This window comes from Lonchura striata, chromosome 8 (assembly GCF_046129695.1).
Source record: "Lonchura striata isolate bLonStr1 chromosome 8, bLonStr1.mat, whole genome shotgun sequence".
NCBI classification, from domain to species: Eukaryota; Metazoa; Chordata; class Aves; order Passeriformes; family Estrildidae; genus Lonchura; species Lonchura striata.
Window position 1 is genome coordinate 24,018,729 of NC_134610.1, and position 21,300 is coordinate 24,040,028.

At 40.0% G+C, this 21,300-nt stretch overlaps 1 protein-coding gene across 1 annotated transcript in view; it reads left to right on the forward strand.

Annotated features, from left to right (window-relative positions):
- The first annotated feature begins 20,060 nt into the window (after nt 1–20,060).
- The window catches only part of ITGA4 (integrin subunit alpha 4), a 33,984-nt gene continuing 32,744 nt past the window's right edge, over nt 20,061–21,300 (forward strand). Inside the window, exons 1-2 of the mRNA XM_021531305.2 lie at nt 20,061–20,260; nt 20,348–20,469. Of these exons, the coding sequence (XP_021386980.2) occupies nt 20,076–20,260; nt 20,348–20,469 (307 nt within the window). The 5' untranslated portion in view covers nt 20,061–20,075. The remainder of the gene's footprint in view (nt 20,261–20,347; nt 20,470–21,300) is intronic.

Here is a 21,300-nt window from a genome sequence, read left to right on the forward strand (position 1 = left end):
TTACACACAGATCAAATGTTAATATTGGAGAACATCTGTTTCCACTCATATATTATAGAAAAATACCCCAAAGATTAAAAAATTAGTAGCAGAGTTGGGAAATTTTCTCTCAAAACTTAAGCAATCATAATGTTAGCAATCCCTTCTTTCCTGGGTTGCCTGGGCTTTATATTTTTTTAGTATTTCATTACTGATTTATTAGTTTATTCTCATTTTAAATTAAGCAGCAACAGATACTCTTGTTAATACTGAAAAAATATATTTTGCAGTTGAACTTTTTGAAACTTGAACAGGAAAATAAGATATTTGAAGGTCCGTCCATTCCATTCAATTTAGGAGTGACAGGCTATTTCGTTCTGTCACGGGCATTAAGAAAACAGCAGCAGCAGGAAGAGAACCACATCACTCAGTGGCACAAAATCTCCCATGTGTCTGCTAAGCAAAATGGCTATGGCAGGTACATGGTGATTTCTGTTCCAAGATACGTCACACCCTTTGCAGCCACACAATTGCCAAGGGCTTGCCCCACGACTCAAAGCAGCACAATGCTCCAACAACCAACACACCCACATCCACCCAGACTTCAAGGTATAGTACTTCAGCCTCTGGCTCTGCACAGGCTTGGAGTTTGAGGAGGTGTGCCCAGGCAAACTATTTTTTCATGATTTACTGATTTCTAAGCTGGATGGTTAGGAAAAGCCACCAATGGCCTTATTAAATCACTTATTAAACCCCCTAGCATGGTCATTAAAGGGGACAGTTGGGAATCTCTGGAGCCAGAGCCTAAGGATGAAGTGACCCCATTAGTGGGCCTTTGGCTGTCCCTGGAGGTCACCCACTTCTGCGGCTTGCAGCCTTCCCACCCTGAAAGGCAGCAGCTCTACAGTGGCCAAAGTGCCCAGGGCAAAGGGGGATGGGCTCTCTCGAGGTCAGAGTCCCATCTTGAAGCAGCCCTGGCTCCACTGTGACTTTGCTGCGTGACCAGACAAGGGTTCACAAATCCAAGGAACCACATCTTCCTTTTTTATTTCCCCTGTGAAAATTGTAATGAATATTAAAAATTTCAGTCCAGTTGACCAAACTAAAACTGCATATCTCAACAGAAAAGGATTCTCATGGGAAATTTCTGCCCAGATCCAGTACTTCTGCTCATGACTGAGATATTCTTTCTAGCTTTTCCACGTATCAAGCTTTTTTCAACATATATATCACTGATACTGATTTACTAAATTAAGAATTTTTACAACAGTAGCCTAGACTTTTTTTAATTCAGTGGGAAAAACTCTAGGGTCTTGTCTCTACCACTTATCTGGATTTTTTAAACAGTTTAAAATCACATTATTACATTATATATGTTCTATTTGTCACAAATGGTGGCAATTTAATTCAATACAGTAGCTCTGCAGTTTGCAGGCTTTTATAAATACTTAACAAGTAACTTTACAAAAATGTTCATGCTTGTTTCTTCTTATTAATGTTTCATTGTTGCAACATTGTTCAGTAAGATAATAAAATTATTTTTATAGCAAGCAAGACATTAAACATTTTATAAGAGGTTTTATTTGGTGAGTTAGCCAGGTATGACCTCCTAGATAAAAATTCATCTGCAGGTGAAATACCTTCCTTTATGTCCTTCATTCCTTTTTCCACCTACTGCTACTAAACCACTGTATTATATTAAGAAAAAAATTATAAAGATAATGGAGAAATTACTGTATCAGCATCAACATTTTCTCTTCTTTTTCTGTATCTGCTTCCTATTCAGTATGGGAGTCATGCTAAGAGCAGACGTCATCTGGACCTTTCTCATGTAGAGTTCATGAAGGTTATCATGTAGATAACTCCAATTAGTGTAATAATACCTCAAATTTTTGCTTAGAAAATGTCTTATCTTCAGAGAGAAAATAAACCAGTGTAGGAAACAGGGAATAAATAAGCTGTGTTATTTTCTTCTGAGTTGTCTCCCTACATTTTAGAGAGAGCTGGTGGTACTGAAGATTTTATCTTTAACTACTTCCACCTGGCTTCATTTCTAACCCATGGGTACATGACTTGATCAAACCTTTGGGTTAGAAACTTGTTTAGAAAACAAAGGAATGTTTTCAGCCTATACAACTTCATTTTAATTTCTGTTGATAGCAACCAATATCTAACAACAGTGTTGACACAACCTCCATCTTAATACACCAAAAAAAACTATATACCAGCGATCCTGAACTTCTTCCTTTGTCCTGTTCTTCCACTCATTTTATTGTGTCCTTCAGAAATCAGCCCACTTTACCACTTACATAAAATAATCTCTTTGATCTTTACTTGAAATCAGATATAATGTTCATATATAAGCAGTGCTTCTACTTAGTAGTCTTTAAAGAATTTAAAGTCTTCTTTATTGTTGTTTGTAACTAATGTATCTCAGTTATATCCAAGTACCCTCTCAAAATTTTATCCACAGCCAAGGTATATAGGGATGAAAATGCTCAGTCTTCCAAATCCCCAGGCCTTATGGAAAAGTGGCCTGGAATGGCTTTTTCCTGGATCTTTTCAAAAAGTACTCAGATATGCACTCTGTAGGGCAGCAGAGTTTAGATTCTCTCAGGGCATAGTTTAGGACAAGTCAGAAGACAGTAGGAACAAAAAGGCATTAATGGGAAATAGGAAGAATTGGTAAAAATTAATCTGAAAAAAAAAGACATTCCATCCCTTCTACTCCCTTCCCTTAAAAAAATGTCACCAAAGCTGGAAATAGAATTCTCTTAATTTGTTTGACTTGTAAGTTTGTAAAGAAGAGGAAAATTATGTTTTATTGTTTGAAAACAGCAAATTATGTTGCATGAATATTGCTGTATTGAAACGGGAGTTTTAAGTTTGAGTGCTACACAATTTTCCCTTCTTTGCACAGGCTGAGCTGCTGGTTTGCTTGTACATTCCTTAATGCATTTTATACCATTTAGTATAAGGTCTTTGCAAGACAGAAGCCTTTTTTCTTGCATACCCCTGGAAACATAAGCTAGCTAGTATCTGTACTTATTTGAGCATATAGATGAAGCCAAACTACATGTTTGTAGCAGACCAGAAAGACCTATCCAAATAGAAATAGTTCATTGTAGCTGCTGTGTCACCTCATTGCCCACTGAGATGGTTAAAGTACTTGGCAAACTCATGTTACAAAAATTCTAGTAAAGAAGAAATTAGCTCAAGAATCTAAAATCCTAGCAGTGAGCAAGTTTTATTTTTTTCATAAGCCCCACAGCAAAACTGGTCATGCTTTAATCACTTTCAGAAAGACCAAAAGAAGCATGAATATTTTGACATTACATCCTCCTGATGGACCTGGTTTTGCTGAGGTTTAGAAATCAATTCAGTAAATGCCTAGCTTTGGTTGCTTCAAATATACTCTGCAAAATAATAGATAAGAAAAGTGTTTTATTGTACAAACAGAAGATAGAGATAAGAGACTAAGCTTAGATACACAGTTAAGATACTGAGTCTTTTCATGTTTCCTGTATGCATGTCATTTATTGTAGTTGATAAAAAAATCCAAAATGCCTTGCCTTCCTGGTGCTGTTGTTTTATGCTACATTCTGTGAAAATGAGTGAATTATAACATATTTCAGTTAGTAGGGAAAACCATAAATTTTCAATTAAAGAAAAATACGCATCATAGAACATAATAAAGAGGAAATCCACTTTGTTTTCTATTTTATGCTTTACTTTCAGCTCAAGAACATCCTAATCTGCATTGAAAGAAGATCAAAAAACTGAAGACTGTTTTAGTACAGAGGAATGCTTTAATAAAAATACCATTTAAAGCAGAAATGGTGCTTTTTCTTTCAGAGGAATCTTCCCAGATTCATTCTGCTTAAAAGGTGCATGACGTTTACACTAGGATATAAAAATCAGTAAACCCCCACCATATGCTATCCTGATAACTGAGATGCAGCAGTGTATGGCAGCTCTCATTTGCAAGAAGATAGGAAAACACCATTTCTGTGGGGTTGCAGTTGACACTTCTAGTGTTGAAAGCTGTGCCTCTATGAAGAAAACTGATTCTACATGGATATCAGAGCACACTTAACCTTGGATGGTCACCTGGGAACAGGGTCCACAAAGGAGCATCTAAGTAACCCAGCCAAACACTATTTCTCTAACACAAGATGATCAAAATGATTAAGCAAAGGTTTGTCATGCAAGCACACTTTAAGCCAAGGATGGCTGTAGAAGACCTGAGTGTGATTCAAAAGGTAAAAGAGCAAACTTGTGTAATATGTAAAAAGGACAAACAGCATCACTAGCTGTTGGCTAAAGGTTGGATTCAGTACCCATAATAATTAAAGCATGTTAACAAATAATTTATGTTACCCAATGTCTTTAATATCCTACGATTTTCATTCTAAATTTCTGAAATTTCATACTTAAAAGATGTCAGATAATTTGGACTGCTCTCCAGTGTACCTTGGCTCCTGAAAACAAAAACCTTAGGAGATGAAAACTGGAACATGAAACTCACAAGAAAAGCACACATGAGAATATTATACATCTGGCATTTTTGGATTAACATTGTCACCAAAGAATGTTTTATTGTACACACAGATAGAGTTGCTTACAACATGTTGTAAGAACATTCTTGACTTCCTATCTATGACTTATTTGCAATACAGAAATGAATGGCTGAAAATAAGAATTGAAACCTTGTCATCTTTTCCCTTCTAGTAGAATCAGATGAACATTCAAAAATAACACTGTTTACTACATGTCATTTTTCCTGTTAGAACTGAACAACAAACCAATGATTTTACAAAATTTGCTTGCTATTCATCACTGCTCACTGACACTTGTGCCAACAAATTACTGCCTATGGATTATCTAAAATGTAAGGATATTATTTTCACATAATTATATGTGATAGATCACTCAAGTCACATGTTATTTAGCTGTTAATTAGTTGATGTCTGTTCCATAAAAGTGAGCATACCTGAAAATCATTTACCTTTAGAATCCCTAAGTCATCCAGTTCCTGGAGTTGGGGTTGGAGTTGCTTGTTTCTGTTGTTGGTTTGGTTTTTCTTTGTTTGTTTGTTTTTATTTTGTGCTGAAGATATAATCTGACTAACTAGAGACATCTTTCCTGGTAATACACGGAGACGTCAGATTTGAAAGCTCATTCTGGTCTGAGTAAGCTGCCTAACAAATTTTTCATTTCCTTTTTCCTTGACATACAAGTCTCAAGTAATAGGAGAGACATGCTTGATGTCATTCATATACACTGTTCACAGATCCTGCTCTCGCTTTGATTACCTATATGTGCACTCTTGTCTCACTCTATCCCTCCTCAATGGCACACCATTTCAGACACCTGTTTCATCCTTGGCTTGAAACTTTTGCCCTTTGTATTACCTTGAAGAGTCATACCTAATATTGCTCTTACTTTGCTCACTTTAGAACTTATTGCACCTGTCCTGAACCAAAAAATCTATATGTAGTGATTACCAGTTCAGAGGGTGTAGCCCAGTGGCGGTTACTTGACAAGTGGTTACCAGTTCCAAAGGCTGTAGCCCAGAGTCCTGCTGGAACCCTGGGAATCCCAAACAACATCCATACTCCTCTCCTCCTGCCAATGAAAACTTGGACAGGAGACAGGAAACCTAGACAAATGTTAGCTTCATGATTCCTTCTGCAACAAAGATCCCCAAACATAATTTTACTGATGAGCGGAGGCAACTTTTTCAGTACCTATTTATGTTTTCTTTTCAGAACCTAATTATTTTTTCTTTTCAGCAATTATCTCAAGGATGAGTTCTAGTTTCAGATCTACTGCACACGTCTGAAAGAGGCACACATGATTTTTACTTGGAGTTCCTTACAGTTTTTGGACATTATATTTATGTTAAAGTTACTATAAGCAGTCTGTTTCATCTGGCATATCACTCACTTCAGTCAATGATACTTTTGTGGAAGAACTAAAAGTTGAGCCCAAGACTTCCTTCCACTATGTTACGATGGTGTATCTATATTTCAGACAGAAACTAAACACAGTTTTCTTTCTTTCTAATATGAAGAAAATAGAAGAAATTTCTTAATTTCCTTAATTTGAAATTGTGCAGGCCAAGTACTAATAATAGTTTAAGAAAATATGTGATTTACATCTTTTATATGGGGGGGTCAATATGATATTCAAAGTATTTCTAATAAGATTTAAGTTAAAACTGTACTGACACAAAGATTTCAATGTATTTCCTTAAGTAAGCATTTTCTTTAGTATCCTCTAGCTCCAATAGTTCTTCTTTGTTAAAGAAAAGATTCAGTGGCTACATGCTGCGGGCATTTGCTCTGACTTTTAGGAGTAATTTCCAATGCTTTATGATTATTACATTTGTATGGGACAGTGATTATAGCACAAGAGATTACTGAAATACAAGTATTTTTAGACATTGGGGAGCTGTACATAGCTCCTGACTGCATCTGTTAAGATCTTGTAAAAACCAAAGCAGATGCTGCGTGGTATGCAAACACTCTCAGTTGCAGAGATCATGTGTGCAAAGACTACAAAAATACTCTCTAAAAAGTAGCTGTGATTATGATCAACGTAACAGGCAGCTAAGACTGAATTCTGTCCATTTAAATTGCATAATCCACACAAGTTTATGGGAAAACTTCAGCTGTCACTGAAACTGGTCCTACTTGTGGTAAAATTGCTCTCAAACATTTCATGTCAGAAATGACTGCTAACAGAGGCAAGTGGAGGGAAATATTTTAGATAGATAAAAATAAATACCTACTGCTCAAGGAGTGATTGAAAATAATTCACCATACCAGATTCTCTGCAGGCATAAATCAGTTTAACTCCAGTCACCTCTCATCCCCAACCCTCTCTCAGGCGCACACTATTTAGCTTTGAGACATGGAATAAAAGTCTGCAGTCTGCCTAACAAACTGTATTGCTGCATGTTATAGTTTTTAATATATGATCTGCATGATTTACTATGGTGTATTTCTCTACAAGTCACGGCTCACTGTAAGCTCAGCTGGCTGCTACAGCCTTAGATGGCAAACACTCACTCCTACACATGCATCTATTGAAGTCATACCCTGTGCTCAACTGATTGGATCCAGAGTTGCAATTCTAATCTAAATACCAGAACTATACATGACACTTCCTTTGTGTTTATGAATCTGCTTCAGATATCTCCCCAGACTTAAACAAACCTTTCCCTACTTGTAAATAGCACAGTGCTTGCTGCATTCTCTCTTTACAGCTACAACAGCCCTTGTTGAAATACAGTTGGCCATGTTTAAAGTGTAATTTTAAAAGATGCATAGGCATCAGTTTTAACCCTTTTAAGACATAGTGATTTTCCCTTTCCTAGGGGTACGTGTGTATATACAACTGTATCTATAGCTACATCTGTACCTACATTCTACATCTTCCCGTATTTAAAGTGGAGGCCAACAAGGATAAATAATGAGCACAATACTCTTTAATATTTTCATAAATTATCTCGGTGATGGGATCAAGTGTAGCCTGACGAAATTTTCTGATACCAAACTGATGAGGGAAGAGGTCATTTCAGAAGGGAGAGTCATGCTGCAGGAAGGCAAGAATAGGCTGGAAGAGTGGGCTAAAAATAACCGTAAAGGCCTTGAACCTGGTAAAACATAATGCAGGAGCACAGCACAGGCTGGGATCTCCCTGGGGGACAGCTCTGTGAAAGGGATTGAGGATCCTGGTGGACAAGCAGCTCAGTGGGAGTGAACAGTGCTGCTGCAGCAAAGAAAGCCAGCAGGAAGGACACTGGGCTGCATCAACAGGGGCATCACCAGCAGAGAGCCAGAAATCATTATCCTACTCAGTATCCCAGCATTATCTTCCACCTGGAGGTGCTACTTTCTGGTCACACTTGAAATAATGTGTTCAGTTTTGTCCCTGATACACCAAAGAAAACCCCAAAAACCATAAACAGGCTAAAGGGGATGCACAGAGGGGCCACAGAGATGATCCAAGGTCTGGGAAGCCTGCCATATGAGAAAGTGCCACAAGAGCTGGGCTTGTTCAGCCTTGGAGAAAGGTTTAGGGGAGACCTTATCACCGTGTTCCCATATTTAAAGGATGGATGGATGGATGGATGGATGGATACAAAGATGAAAATTCCCCTATCACAAGGACTCATATGGAAAAGACAAGTGGTAATGGTTACAAGTTGATCCTGGAGAGATTCCAATTGGACACAAGGAAAATTTTTCACAGTGAGAACAACCAGCCATTGGAATAGTCTCACCAGTGAAGTGATGGATTCATCAACACAGCACAGTTTTAAGATTCAGTTGCACAGGGTGTTGAGCCATCATGTCTAGACTGTGCTTTTGCCAAGGAAGGTTGGGCCAGATAATCCTTGAAGTCCCTTCAAATCTGGTATTCTAAGATTTTATGAATCTTTGACTCATTACAGTTATAGACTCCAAACAATACATGATTGCAAGTGAAATATTTTTGTTTCCAGATTACTCTTCTTTACTCTGAAATTTTACTGCCAATACTTCTTATTGCTTTATCTTTTGTAGAAATTAATATGCAAAATAAGGAAAAGCAAAATCCCTTGTGAAAAATTACGTATTGCTTATACTTAACAGCTAGCAGACATGAACCATGATTAATAGAAGAAAAGTACAATAAAACAAACTTCAGGGAACACTAACATTTGCACTGGGATTTCCATCAGTCAACTTGTGCCATTTAAACATGAAGACATTTGAAAAGCTAAAATTCTCTTCTCTTGTGGAAAGCAGGCCCCTACTACCATTAACTTTTGGGATTAGTCTACCCTTTTCTGAAGAATAAACCTGAAATCCAGCTGTCATTGCAGCTGCTAATGGTTTAAAAAGCACTTTTTATAGAAACTTTAAAAAATACTTAACATTTTATGGCTACATGAAGCTGAGTGACTGTGAACACTGGACCCTAGTATCTGTTTTGGGGCAGAATTGTACTACTGACTGACACATGTGACTAAACAGAGCTATTTGATTTCACAGTCTGCATAAACTGTGTCTAATAGCATTTTCAAGAGCTAAACCATGAAAGGAGAAGAAGCAGCCAACACAAGATGAATACTCAAAAGGCTTCTAAAAATGAGATTACACAAATCTATGTTTAATTTCAAAACAGGTACACATCTCTGGCCTTGAAAACAAAAGATAAATAAAAGAAAGGATCTAGACAAGATGAAAGAGAGAAAAGTTACTCAGTTGGTTCAGAAGGTTATTGCTGTAAACATGAAAGGATATGCCCAACTCAAGCTTTCCAAAATATAAAAGTTTGGTTGATTATCAGGTTTGCTCATGTATTATTCACTGTCTCAGACAAACAATAGCTTTGAAAATGACTAAGTGGTAAAATGGTCAAAATTATCTGAAACATATTTCTTTTTAAACTGATGGCTGCCTTTTTAACTCGGTATTTTCATAAGTTTTATGTTTGTAAAGACCTTTAAACTTAACTTTGAAAGATTTACAATCACTGGGACATGAGGAAGGCTGTTTATTGACTTGTGCTTATAGTAACTGCAGTAGGAGAAACAAAATTTGTTCAGAAAGAGATGTACAATATTCCACTTCCTTCTACTTCTGAAGAAAAAATTGTATCATCTTTTCAGAAAACAGGTTTATAACACTGATACTACATAACAAAGACATTATAACACACTGAATCATTTCAAAATACAAATATCTTGGGAAAATTAATCTAACTAGAGAACCAATTTTTCATACGTTGTACCAAGTATTTACATAATCATATTTTAAACAAATATGCCAGAGTTTTTGTGAGGGTTTTAATTAAAAGATTAACTTTCATTAACCTAAAAAACAATCCAAAAAATCACACTGCAAAGCAAATTTAATCTGATTTTATCTAATGATCATACTTAGTGTTCACGCAGTCCCAGATGAATACACAGATTGTGGCCTTGTTGAAAACAATGGAAAAACTCCATTAGCTATTAAAGGGTTAGAATTTCAAACCCAGTCTAAGCTTGAATAGTGAATAGTAGGGAAAAATCTCTGCTTCATTAAGTGAAATGCCAAACAGCTGTAACAGCTACTGAAGGTCACAGAGACACAGCCCATTGCTGAAGATGTTCAGCCTGTGGTAGCTCTAGATCTGAGTGTTTCTCTGTGAAGCACACAATTTTCTCTTAGCTACACAAAATACATATTCAACATCTTATTTTTATCCGTCTGTGATGACACTTAAATTCTGGTATACTTTTCTCCAAACTGCCTTCTGTGATCTCAGTATGCAGAATTTTTTTTTAGATCAGTAACACTCATTTTTCAAAACAGATATTATGTCTTATTACCCCACAGGCATGTCTGTGGTGCAAACTGTATGCTCATTTATGGTCAGTTTTGTACATGAAATAATCCTGACAGCGACAATAAAGAGAGAACAGTGATTCAGATATGTCACAAGAAAGAAGAAAACTAAATTATTTTTGCTGTTTTCTTATGTGGAAATGGGCTCTCCAATGTAGGTTAATACTAACATAATTTTTCATATAAAAATAAAAGTGCTGCCACATAGGATTTATAATGATGTTTAAATATAGGTGTGGGGTTTTATAAGTAATCTTTCTACTTGCTCTAAAATCATGACCATAAAAAGAAAACTGTACTCTGCCTAAAAGAAGAAAACCTTTTATTCTTAAAATTATGGTGCAATTGCGTATCTCTAAGCATTATGTCATAAATACAGTGCTGTAGATTCTCCACTCACCTTATCTCAAACTGAAAAAATTCACATATAGAGGACAAGATCCTCAATTGTTTTTAAATTCTGCAACCCTCTGTACAGTCTCAGGAAGGATTGTCATGGGTAAGCTGTAGTAGGAAAGGGCTACCAGAGGTGACACTTGTAACAGCTGTAAACCTCAGTGAGATATTTGTATAACCAAGAGCTGGAACCTTTGCTTATACCTCGTATGAGAAACTTAACATCACTTTAAAATCTGTAAAAATCAAAAATGTATGGTTTCTTACTGTTTAGTTATGAAGAATTAGCTTGTTTCTTCTGCAGGCACTAGATCTTGATTATGTCTTCGTTTATCATGACTCTCATGGAACACTGCACAAAAAACACGTTTTTTTAAAAAAGCACTAAATCATGCTTTATGTAAGAGAGTTAAATAGAGAATATAGTTGTGATATGACATAAATTAATTTAAATATACCTTGAAAACTGTCCTGAATATTGGTTATACCTCAAAATTTATGGCTCCAGTCTACTTAGACTAAAGCAATATTGTGGAATTCGAAAAGGCCTGGAATTTTGTTTTGGGTTGACTTTGGCTGCCAGAGAGCCACTTAGCTTCTTTCTCACTGTCCCACTCAAAGAGGATAAGAGCAGAAAGTATTATGAAAAAGCTTTTGGGCCGAGGTAAAGCCAGGGAAATCACTTACAAGTCACTGGCATCAGGAAAAGATTGATCAAGTCATGGGAAAATAATTTCATGCCAGTTAAAATAGATTTGAAGGCAAATTAAAACACCACCTTCCCCAACACTAACACTTTTGTCTCCCACTCAATTTCACTCTTTCATTCTGAGGTCCCGTATATCCCCCAGCCATGTCCAAGAGGTGCAGAGGGGATGGGGAGTGTGAGGTTACTATGAGTACATGAAAGTCCCTTCCTGCCTCTCCCTCCTTCTCACATTTTTTTCCGAGCTCCAGTGTTCATCCTGTCCACAGGCTGCAGGTTCCTGTCTCTGGGCTGAAGTTTCTCTCCACAGGTCTCAGTTCTTGTCAGGAGAAGCTGCTTCAGTGTAGGCTCCTCAGGGCCACGGTGGCTGCCAGGAGAACCTGCTCCAGGCTGGGTGCAATTCCTGCCACTTGCTACAGTGTGTGCTCTGCGGGGCCATGGCTCCAGCCAGGGGAACCTGCTCCAGGCTGGGTGCAATTCCTGCCACTTGCTACAGTGTGTGGGGCCATGGCTCCAGCCAGGAGAACCTGCTCCAGGCTGGGTGCAATTCCTGCCACTTGCTACAGTGTGTGGGGCCATGGCTCCAGCCAGGGGAACCTGCTCCAGGCTGGGTGCAATTCCTGCCACTTGCTACAGTGTGTGCTCTGCGGGGCCATGGCTCCAGCCAGGGGAACCTGCTCCAGGCTGGGTGCAATTCCTGCCACTTGCTACAGTGTGTGGGGCCATGGCTCCAGCCAGGGGAACCTGCTCCAGCACAGACTGTCCATGGCCACAGGACTTGTCAGGAAAGCTCTGCACCAGTGTGAGCTCTCCAGGCCCACACTCCTTTCATTGCTACACAATGGGCTCTCCAAAGGCAGTAGCTCCTCCAGGCCATATCCACTGGACCAGGATGAGGTCCCGTTGGAGCCTGGGTACCTTTCATGGCGTCTCGTCTTTGCAGGCTGCAGGAGTCTCTGCTCTGGCGTCTGTGGCGCCTTTCCCACTCCTGCCCTACCCCTGGTGCTTGCAGGGTTGTCCCCCACTCTTTTCCTGCCACGCCTCAGCAGCTGAGCAGCACTTTGTCCTTTGTCAGGGACTGCCAGCGGTGTCCTGAACATGGCTGCCCGGCACAGCCCTCAGGAGCCACTGAGGGAGCCGGCCGGAGCCGGTGGAACCGGCTGTGCTCACTGCAGGGTGCCCGCCAGCCTCTGCCACAGCGCGCCTGCACCCCTGGAGCCCATGGCCTGCCAGGGACACCCTAAGCAACCTGCCAGCAGCCCCTCCAGGCTCAAGGCACAACACCTTCCCTGCCAGGCGACACGGATTCACCCGAGCCTCTTCGGTCGGGACAAGATGGGGGAGGAACACAGGGAACGTGTGGCGGACATGGCCAAGCCCTGAGGTGCCCAGCGCAGCAGCTGAGGGAAAACAAATACACAAATCCAAGGTATATTTACATTAAATCCAGCTCCCAGATAGAGCTGGAAACTGGTACAACTTCAGTCACTGAGTCTCTAACAAGGAGCTCATGTATGAGCTGATCTTGCAGTTCACTAAAATTCCAAGCCACAGCTGCATGGTCCTCTAGGACATGAGTGATTGTCTCACTGGAGTTATTAAACAGCCGGTTTCACCGTGCTTCCCGCTTCTTTATAAATGTGTATGCAGAGAGTAACTGCTCCACGTGTCTGTACAGATCTCCCCACAAAGACACAGACCAGCAAGCGAAGTTGGATGCAAACTACCACTCATGTGCAAGACACACACATGGCCTTTCCTTGACTTTTGGAAGTACTTCTGTTTCATTAAAAGGAAAGAAAATAATAGATCTTATTCCTTCCTTAGGAAAACAAGGGTATCTTTGAATTGTAATATGTTGTTTTTAAGGGAAGACTCCTGTGCTGAAGTTGGTTAAGGTATCTTATTTATTGTGTTGCTGTAACACACAATTGTTTTGGGAGTGGTGTATTTTAGCCACAAAAGTTGAGTATCAATATTCTTTGAAGAAAAAATGCACTCAAGGTATTCTCTCCTCAGACCAGATATACTGTGGTGCACCTGCTCAGTTATAATAAACACTTGATTTAAAAAGTTTTTCAGACCTGATCCCAATGTATCTAGCACCTGCTCAGTTATAATAAACACTTAATTAAAAAAGTTTTTCAGACCTGATCCCAATGTATCTAGAATGTGTAAATTTTTAGAATAATGGAAAGGAAAAGCATGAGTATGCTATGAATTCTCAGGTCCATTTTGCAACAGAAGACATAGCCCATGCTATATGAAATTAAAATATTAATGTACATGGTTTATACATGTATACTGGGCAATAAGTCTATAGATTTTACAGCTGCACAAAAGGCTACATACATTTCAAATACATCCAGCTACAATAAAAACATTTCAGAAATAAACTGAGAATTAGGACATGTGAAAATCAAACCTAAAAAAGAAAATATTAAAGCTACTACATGCAGTACTCTAAAACAGAGCAAGGACAACTCAAAGAAACTTTGTGAAGCAGAACAGTATCTCATTGGTTTATTTCATTACAAGTTTTCTAGCAACAACCTGTAACATGGTTTATAGTGCCCATTATAAAAAAACAGCCAAAGAAACAGGCAAATAGACACAGACTACTTTGGCAAAATAACAGGAACAGCTAAGGTTACCTGTAAGTGGATGAACTCTTAGGAGTATACCCTCTACATTCTTTGTTGTCTGCCTAGTCTCAATACTACTACATTTTCCTTTAATCCAAGTGTAACTTGAAAAAAAGTTCTCTTTCAAATTTCAAGACAATGATACAGATTAGCTCTTGTTCCTAGAAGCCAACAAAAATTCTTAATGTCTAAATTGCCAGAGTCTAAACTTTTATTGGACCTGATAACTATAAAATCACAGATACACAGCTGTAAAATGACTACTTACAAATGTAATGCCAGTACTTGGGCATTTGAAGTTGACATTTTAACAACTCTGATAGCTTGCCAGAAAATTTTTGTTTTCCCTAATTTTTAAAGAGGTTAATAAATTCATGAAGACACAGTATGGGGAATGGATGGGTTTTGAACTCATACTAAGAGTATCCATGAAAGGAGTACAAGAAAAATATTAATATACTTACATAAGAAACATAACAATCTAGAAAAATCTTTTCATCTCTTCTGAAGAATGCCAAAAGTCTCATGTTATTTATATGGCTATAAAAAAATCACCCAGTTTTCACTGCCTTCTACCATAATTCCTTCTTATCATATTGCTGTACTGGATCATATACAGGACTTCAAGCTAGCATCAAAAAAATGACCAATTGATGAGAAATATTTTTCATATACTCTCTCAGGAAGCAGAATCAGACATAATGATTACCATCCTTTATAAAGGTGACCTGGAGTCCATATTCAGAGGTATGATCTCATTGTGATGTAGTCTGATGAAGCACAGGATCACATCTTGAAAAATGTATGTTATGGTATACTGAAGACAAGACTGAAATTGGAATGGCATTTCCTCCAGGTGTTTCCTTTCAACAGTTCTCTTCCAACAACTGTTTCAGTTTGAGTTTTTGGTGGATTATTTTCAAGAAATAAGGAGGTCTTGTGATGTAGTTTTCCTATCTGAAATATTAGCTGCTTTCACCGCTGGAAGAACATGGTCCACACACATCCAACCTTTCTAATTTGAGGGCTGTTTTCATAGTGCTTAGTTTTTCTATGGAGACAAAAACTTTCAGCCTCAGCATCATTTGACTCAGTTTCTAAACTCTTAATTGCCCAACTTGCACCAATCATTGACCATACATATTTTTTGTTAGAAATTATTAAAAAAACTTACAAATAAATGACAGAGACAACAAAGAACCTTATATTCCTTTCAAAATATTCATTTAAGTGTTCTTATATGGAAACCTTTGTAAAATAAAAATAATTAAGGCAATCCTGTATAACATAACACTGCCATTGTATTGATACATGCACATACTTAAACACTGATGCAAATTGAAACTAACATTAATGGTAAGTGCTCCATAAAATCATACCTGAGTACAGAACTGATCCTCCTTTTCAGCAAAACTAATATCTATTGTTTAAATAGCCAAGCTTGTGCTTTTACTTTGTGCTCCAGTTTATCTTGCTTAGCAGATGTAACAGACCAATGTCTAACTTAAAATGGCTTTGCAGCTAAGAAATAAATTTACACAAAGTTTTTTCAGATTCTGTTCCATTCCCATTGCATCCAATCTCATCAGCAGACATGTGGAATCTATGGAAGTACAGAAATATGAAAAAAAAAAATAGAAACACAATATCAATAAGTGGTCAGAATGTTTTCAGTGTAGAGATGAATGTGTTGAAATGTTGATTCATTATGGAAAATTAATTATGGAAAAGTGTTGATTTAAATAAATTATTATTTTTTATGTTGAAATTCTCTGAACATACATATTTCCTTTTTATCTCAAAGAAATTAGATCTAACTAAAATATTTGTTTTTAAAAGTTATAATAATGAAAAAAATGCTACAACTCTGCTGAACCAGACTTTTACAAAGAAAGACACAGAAATGGTGCATGAAAACACTCTTTGTTTGAATTTCAGATGGGAAAGTTTCAAAAGTTCAGCAATTCCTTTGGGATGGGAAAAAAGGTTACTGCCCAATTCCTCTCAGAAACAGATATTTTGTTGTGTCTGATCTTGCAACTCAAGAATCTTTGACAAAATTTTAAAAAATAAAAAAGGATATGCAATGCATCAATCACACATATACATATAATGATTAATTTCCAGTCCTACCTATCTGTAAATCAAAATGCAGTTATTAGTTAAGCTGTTATTAACAATAATTATCTTTTGTTTGCTTCTTCTAGTCAGGTTGTCATAGTCATTGTCTGTATGACACTATTTTATGTTTAAATTCTGGAAAGCTCTTTTGGCAGATCAGTCTTTACTTCAGCAGCACAATTTTTCAAGGGAAGAAAAAACTTTTTAAAAATATTTCCTAAAAGGACATTATATGATTGTAAATATATGATAAGCTGATTAAATTAAAAGATTGTTTCTCTTTAACTGATTCTAAATGAAATTCAGATCTCTTAAGAGAATATAAACAAAATGATACAATTAAGACCCTTGCTAACATTTGCTTCTTTTTGGTGCATCAGACATCTGTGCTTAATTGTATTTGTCAGTGGACAATGCAACCTCTTCATGAGAACTCACATGTATCTTACAGCAGAGGGAAGATGAAGTTTCTTGAAGACAGCCTTAGAGGTAAGAGTGTATTTGCCTTCTATAATTTCTCAGATGACAGCATATGAATAGTAGCTTCTGTGGCCAACTGCCATTGTTGGGGGGTGGAGGAGGAGAAGCTTACATAAAAAGAAGATGTAGTTATGGTCTGACCAAAACCCTAAATTTTCCATGTTTCAGTAAATCAGAATGGTTTAGAAACTTCAAATTTGAAATAGCATTATTTAAGTACTTAGACAATTTAAAAATTAAACTTTCATGTCTTTCTAATTAGGAACAGGATCCCAACCACTGCTTGTTTTTATTTCGAATTCAGAGTAGATGTGGAGACACTCTTCCATAAGCAGCAGTAGGCTTATGTGGCACACAGGAGACCAGGGACAGCCACAGCTGAAAGCAGCCATATCCATGAAGATTTTTATCAACATGTGCTTTCATGTATTTATAACACAGCAAAAGCTTTTATGTGATCAGTTACCCAACACCAGCCCATACACTGGACTTAATTTAATACAAATGCCTTCCAGCTTAGGGAATCAAAAAGTATATATTCCAAAGAAGAAAGGTGACAAACATTCAGTATGAATGAATGTCAGAATCAGTATGTTCTTTATTCAGTAATTTTCTTACCCTTCTTCTCACTAGCACTGGTGAAAAGAAAGGAAAGAAATTGCTTCGTTTTAAGTCAGATGTGTAGGTTTTAACTTCGTAGACTTGCTACTTGTAGAAAGCTAAGGCTGTTACCTGAAAAAGTTCCTAAAGCTGCAGCATCAGGTTAAACCATCCTATAAATACAACCAATACAACTGGCCAGCTACAAATGTGATGTAGGTTTGGGGGCTTTTGTCTGAGTTATTTTTAACCCAGATCACTTCTCTGATGTGTTTCACTGCTCAGACACTGAACAGTATCAGCATAACAGGGTCACTGTATGATTCAAGAACAAGCAGCAAGAGATGAGGACAGTCAGATGAAATGCACACATCTGCTGTAAAAAATGTTGCCAAACTGCAGACTAATATAATTAACAAATCATCCCACTGGCTCCTCTGAAATTGCCTTAGATGGTGAACCAAATTCAAGCACAAGAGGCAAGTCACTGGGATATTTTTCTTCTAGTGTTATTAACCCACAAAGGACTGTGAGAGATGTGCTGTTGAGAATGAATAGCAGCAAGATGTTTTGGGGAGAACTTTTTTTATTATTTCAGGATAACTTAGATATAAACTGATACATAACTGATATTTGATTTGTAAATACAGGTACTTGGCTTCCAGTGTTGGTTCCACCTTTTCTGCAAATTCTCTAAATCTCTAATAAAACTCAAATTCTCTCTCCATTACTCCATATTGTCAGTTGCATTTATTCTGATCTCTTTCTAGTACCTGAATTGTACTGAAACCTGCAAAAATTTCTCAAAATATGGATTTCTGACTCTCCAGTAATTTGTATTCCACTGATTTCATGGATGCCTGATGGATCACTATCACATGCACTCTAGCAGAGTCTAGGAGACAACACACACATTTCCTCCTGACAGGTGATATAGAGCTCTCAATTTCATATCATAGCTGATAAACAGTTATGTATGCATCAATAATTGAATCCCACCACTTTACAATCTACCTTTTCCTGTCAGCTAGGAACACAGCCACTATCTCAACATGGTTCCAACATCACGGTGGTACAACCATGTTACAATTTTTCACCAACTAAACCACAATTTAGCATTTCAGTTTTGATTCATGCTTGTTTTGCTGCTTTGAAAATGAGGGTGAAAACTTCTTGAGTAGTAGAAATGCAGATTCACAGCTGCTGTTGATTGTTTTAACTCCTTTGATGTAAGTAATTGGAAGGAAGATGAATAGCAGCTGCGGAGCTGTTTGACTCCTTTGCACGAAACAGCCACCGCTCCACATCAGTCTCATCCGAAGAAGCCCTCTGATGGCTCTAGAGATGAGGAATCAAAAAAAGATACACTGATGACTGGCTGTCAGATCTTCCACTGTGCTGATCTCATTCCAGAAACTACACATCTGCATGTTTCACTCTGCATTGCCTCAGTGCCCCACTCTGGTAGTTGCTCAGCATTTTGCAGAAACGTGAAACTTTCCAAGGGGGGTATTTTCCCAAGAGTTTAAAATGCCATGTTCTAAATTTACATTAGGGAAATCTCACTGTTATTTCTAATGTGTATAATATTCAATAGTTGCAATCATACTGGATTTTAGTCCAGATTCAGTAAGTAATCTTTGTAAATAAATTTTTTTTTAGAAGTTCTTCTGTTCTTGTTTCTCAGATTCAAAATACTGTTATACATAGCTTATCCATATACAGGGATTATTTTAGCAACGGGGAAGACCTGGTATTCAAAGGATTTCAGTAAGGCAAGGTTTGCAGATAGAAATAAAAGCCTTGATTTCAGGATGAGCACAACTCAGTATGAGCTAAATCAAGAGTCAGCAACTGATTGCTGAAAACACGCACAGAAATGCTCCTCACTAAGATCAAGGGAGCCCTTACAAATACCAGATCTCTTGCACAATGCTCAGTTTCCTTTGTTCCTTTGCTGTCTGGAGGCATGGCCGCTAACTTTGTCAGCAACTGAAGAACTGAATAGGAATGTGCAAAAGTTACTCTAAAATGTACAAGAAGCGATGGGGGATTGTTTTGACTACATGACACGTGAAAAGGAAGGCGCCATCAGCAGTCTTGTGCAACAAGTCTTGGGTAGGCCAGTGCCCTGCTTGTGCGGCACTGGTTTCAGGAACCAAATACCCACACCGGGGGACAGCAGGCAAGGCTCCCTCAGCACAGCGACTGCGTGGAAGGCTTTCAACACAGGGGTACTGGGTTTCTTCTTAAATCTAAACAGAAAACTCAAATCTTCTCCACGCTTCCTTTCTCAGAACACGGTTCTGCTCTTGAGCCGCCCGCCCGCTGCTCGGCGGGAGATTTTAGGATAAGTTTCCAGTAACTCCTTCCCCCTTTGCGGGCTGGGCCGGGCAAGGGTGTCGAGGCGAAGAGATGGGGACGCGGCCCTCTCTGCTCCGCCGGTGCCTGGATAGCCGCGTCCCACGGGGGCAGTGCCCGGGGACGCGGGGGCCGTGTCCCTTCCGCAGCGTCCCCGTGGGCGCGGACGGGGCGGAGAGAAACCCGACCCCCGCCGCCTGGGCAGGGAGAGGGGCTGCGACCGCGCGGGAGGAGGCGGCGGCGGGGCCGTGCGACTGCCCCGTCCGCGGGGACACCCCCAGCCCGCGCTGCGGAGAGGGCGCCCCAGGGCGGGGCAGGGCGGGGCGGGGCGCGGCGCTGCCCTCTCGCCGAGCGGAGAGGGGGGAAGCCGGCGTCGGAGCGCTGCCGGCCGGCGGAGCCATGCGGAGCTGCGGGAGGGCGCGGGGCGCCGCGGGCTGGGCCGCCCCGCTGCTCCTGCTGTGGCAGTGCCTGCCGACGGCGCGGCCCTACAACCTGGACACGCAGCACGCGCTGCTCTTCCGCGGGAGCAACGGGACCTTCTTCGGGTACTCTGTTCTCCTGCACCGCCACGGCGAGGAGCGATGGTGAGTCCCCGGCCCGGCCGCCCCCGCGGGGGCCCGTCGCGCCTGGTCCTGGCCACGGCTCCTCACGCTGCCGTCTCTGCCCCGCAGGCTGGTGGCGGGCGCGCCCCGGGCCAGCTGGCCCGCCAACGAGTCGGTGCTCAGCCCCGGGGACGTATTCCGGTGCCGGATCGGGGGGAACTCCAGCGGAGGGTGCGAGCAGCTCCAGCTGGGTGAGTCGGCGGCGGGACGTGGGCGGCGGCCGGGGCCGGACGGTCCGTGCCCTCCGCCGTGCGCGCACCGCGGCTCCGCTCCGCTGCCGTGCGGGGCGTGCTGGGCCCTTCCGGCTTAAACTGCGGAGCGCTCTGCTTCTCGCCCAAGGGCCAGATCAGCGCTATCGCCCAAGGACTGCAGCGGCGGCATCAAGAGAGATAACAGGCACCAAAACTTAATTTGGAGAAGTTAGGTGTGACAGATACCGTTCCTGCAGCCGTTTCGCACCTTTCAGCCTCCGAGTCAAAAGCCCCATGAAAGTTTCGGTCTGAGCCTGCTCTGCGGAGAAGAGCTGGTGTAGCTTTCAGGGCAGCGGGTGATTGTAATAAGCGCAGGGATGGGAGGGTGGAAGTATGTGCCTAAGTCCTGTTTTCTCCTGCAAAGCATTCTCTTTGTAGAAGTCACCCTGAAGTAACTTTGAACCACAGTTGTCTTGCTGATAGGTTCTCCCTGCTTGCAGATTTATTGGAGTTTCAGGTGAACAGTTATTCATTTAACTTCACTTCTCTCTATCTCCACAGTCTCTATACTTAGGAGATGTAACTGGCTGCACTTACTCAACTTTCAAGCGTTTGATACTTGTTAAAAAGGGGAAGGCTTTGCACTGGGTTGCCATGAACACGTGTGAATTACTTTGGTTTCTCTTCCTGTCCCACTTGCATACAGTGCTGTTCACGCTATTTGTGTGCTATGAGAGAATCCTCCTCCACTTGTACTCAGTCACCCTCCGACCAAGAGTATCCCATCCGTTATGAGCACATCGCCCAGTAAGAAGCAGCGCGGGAAAAAGG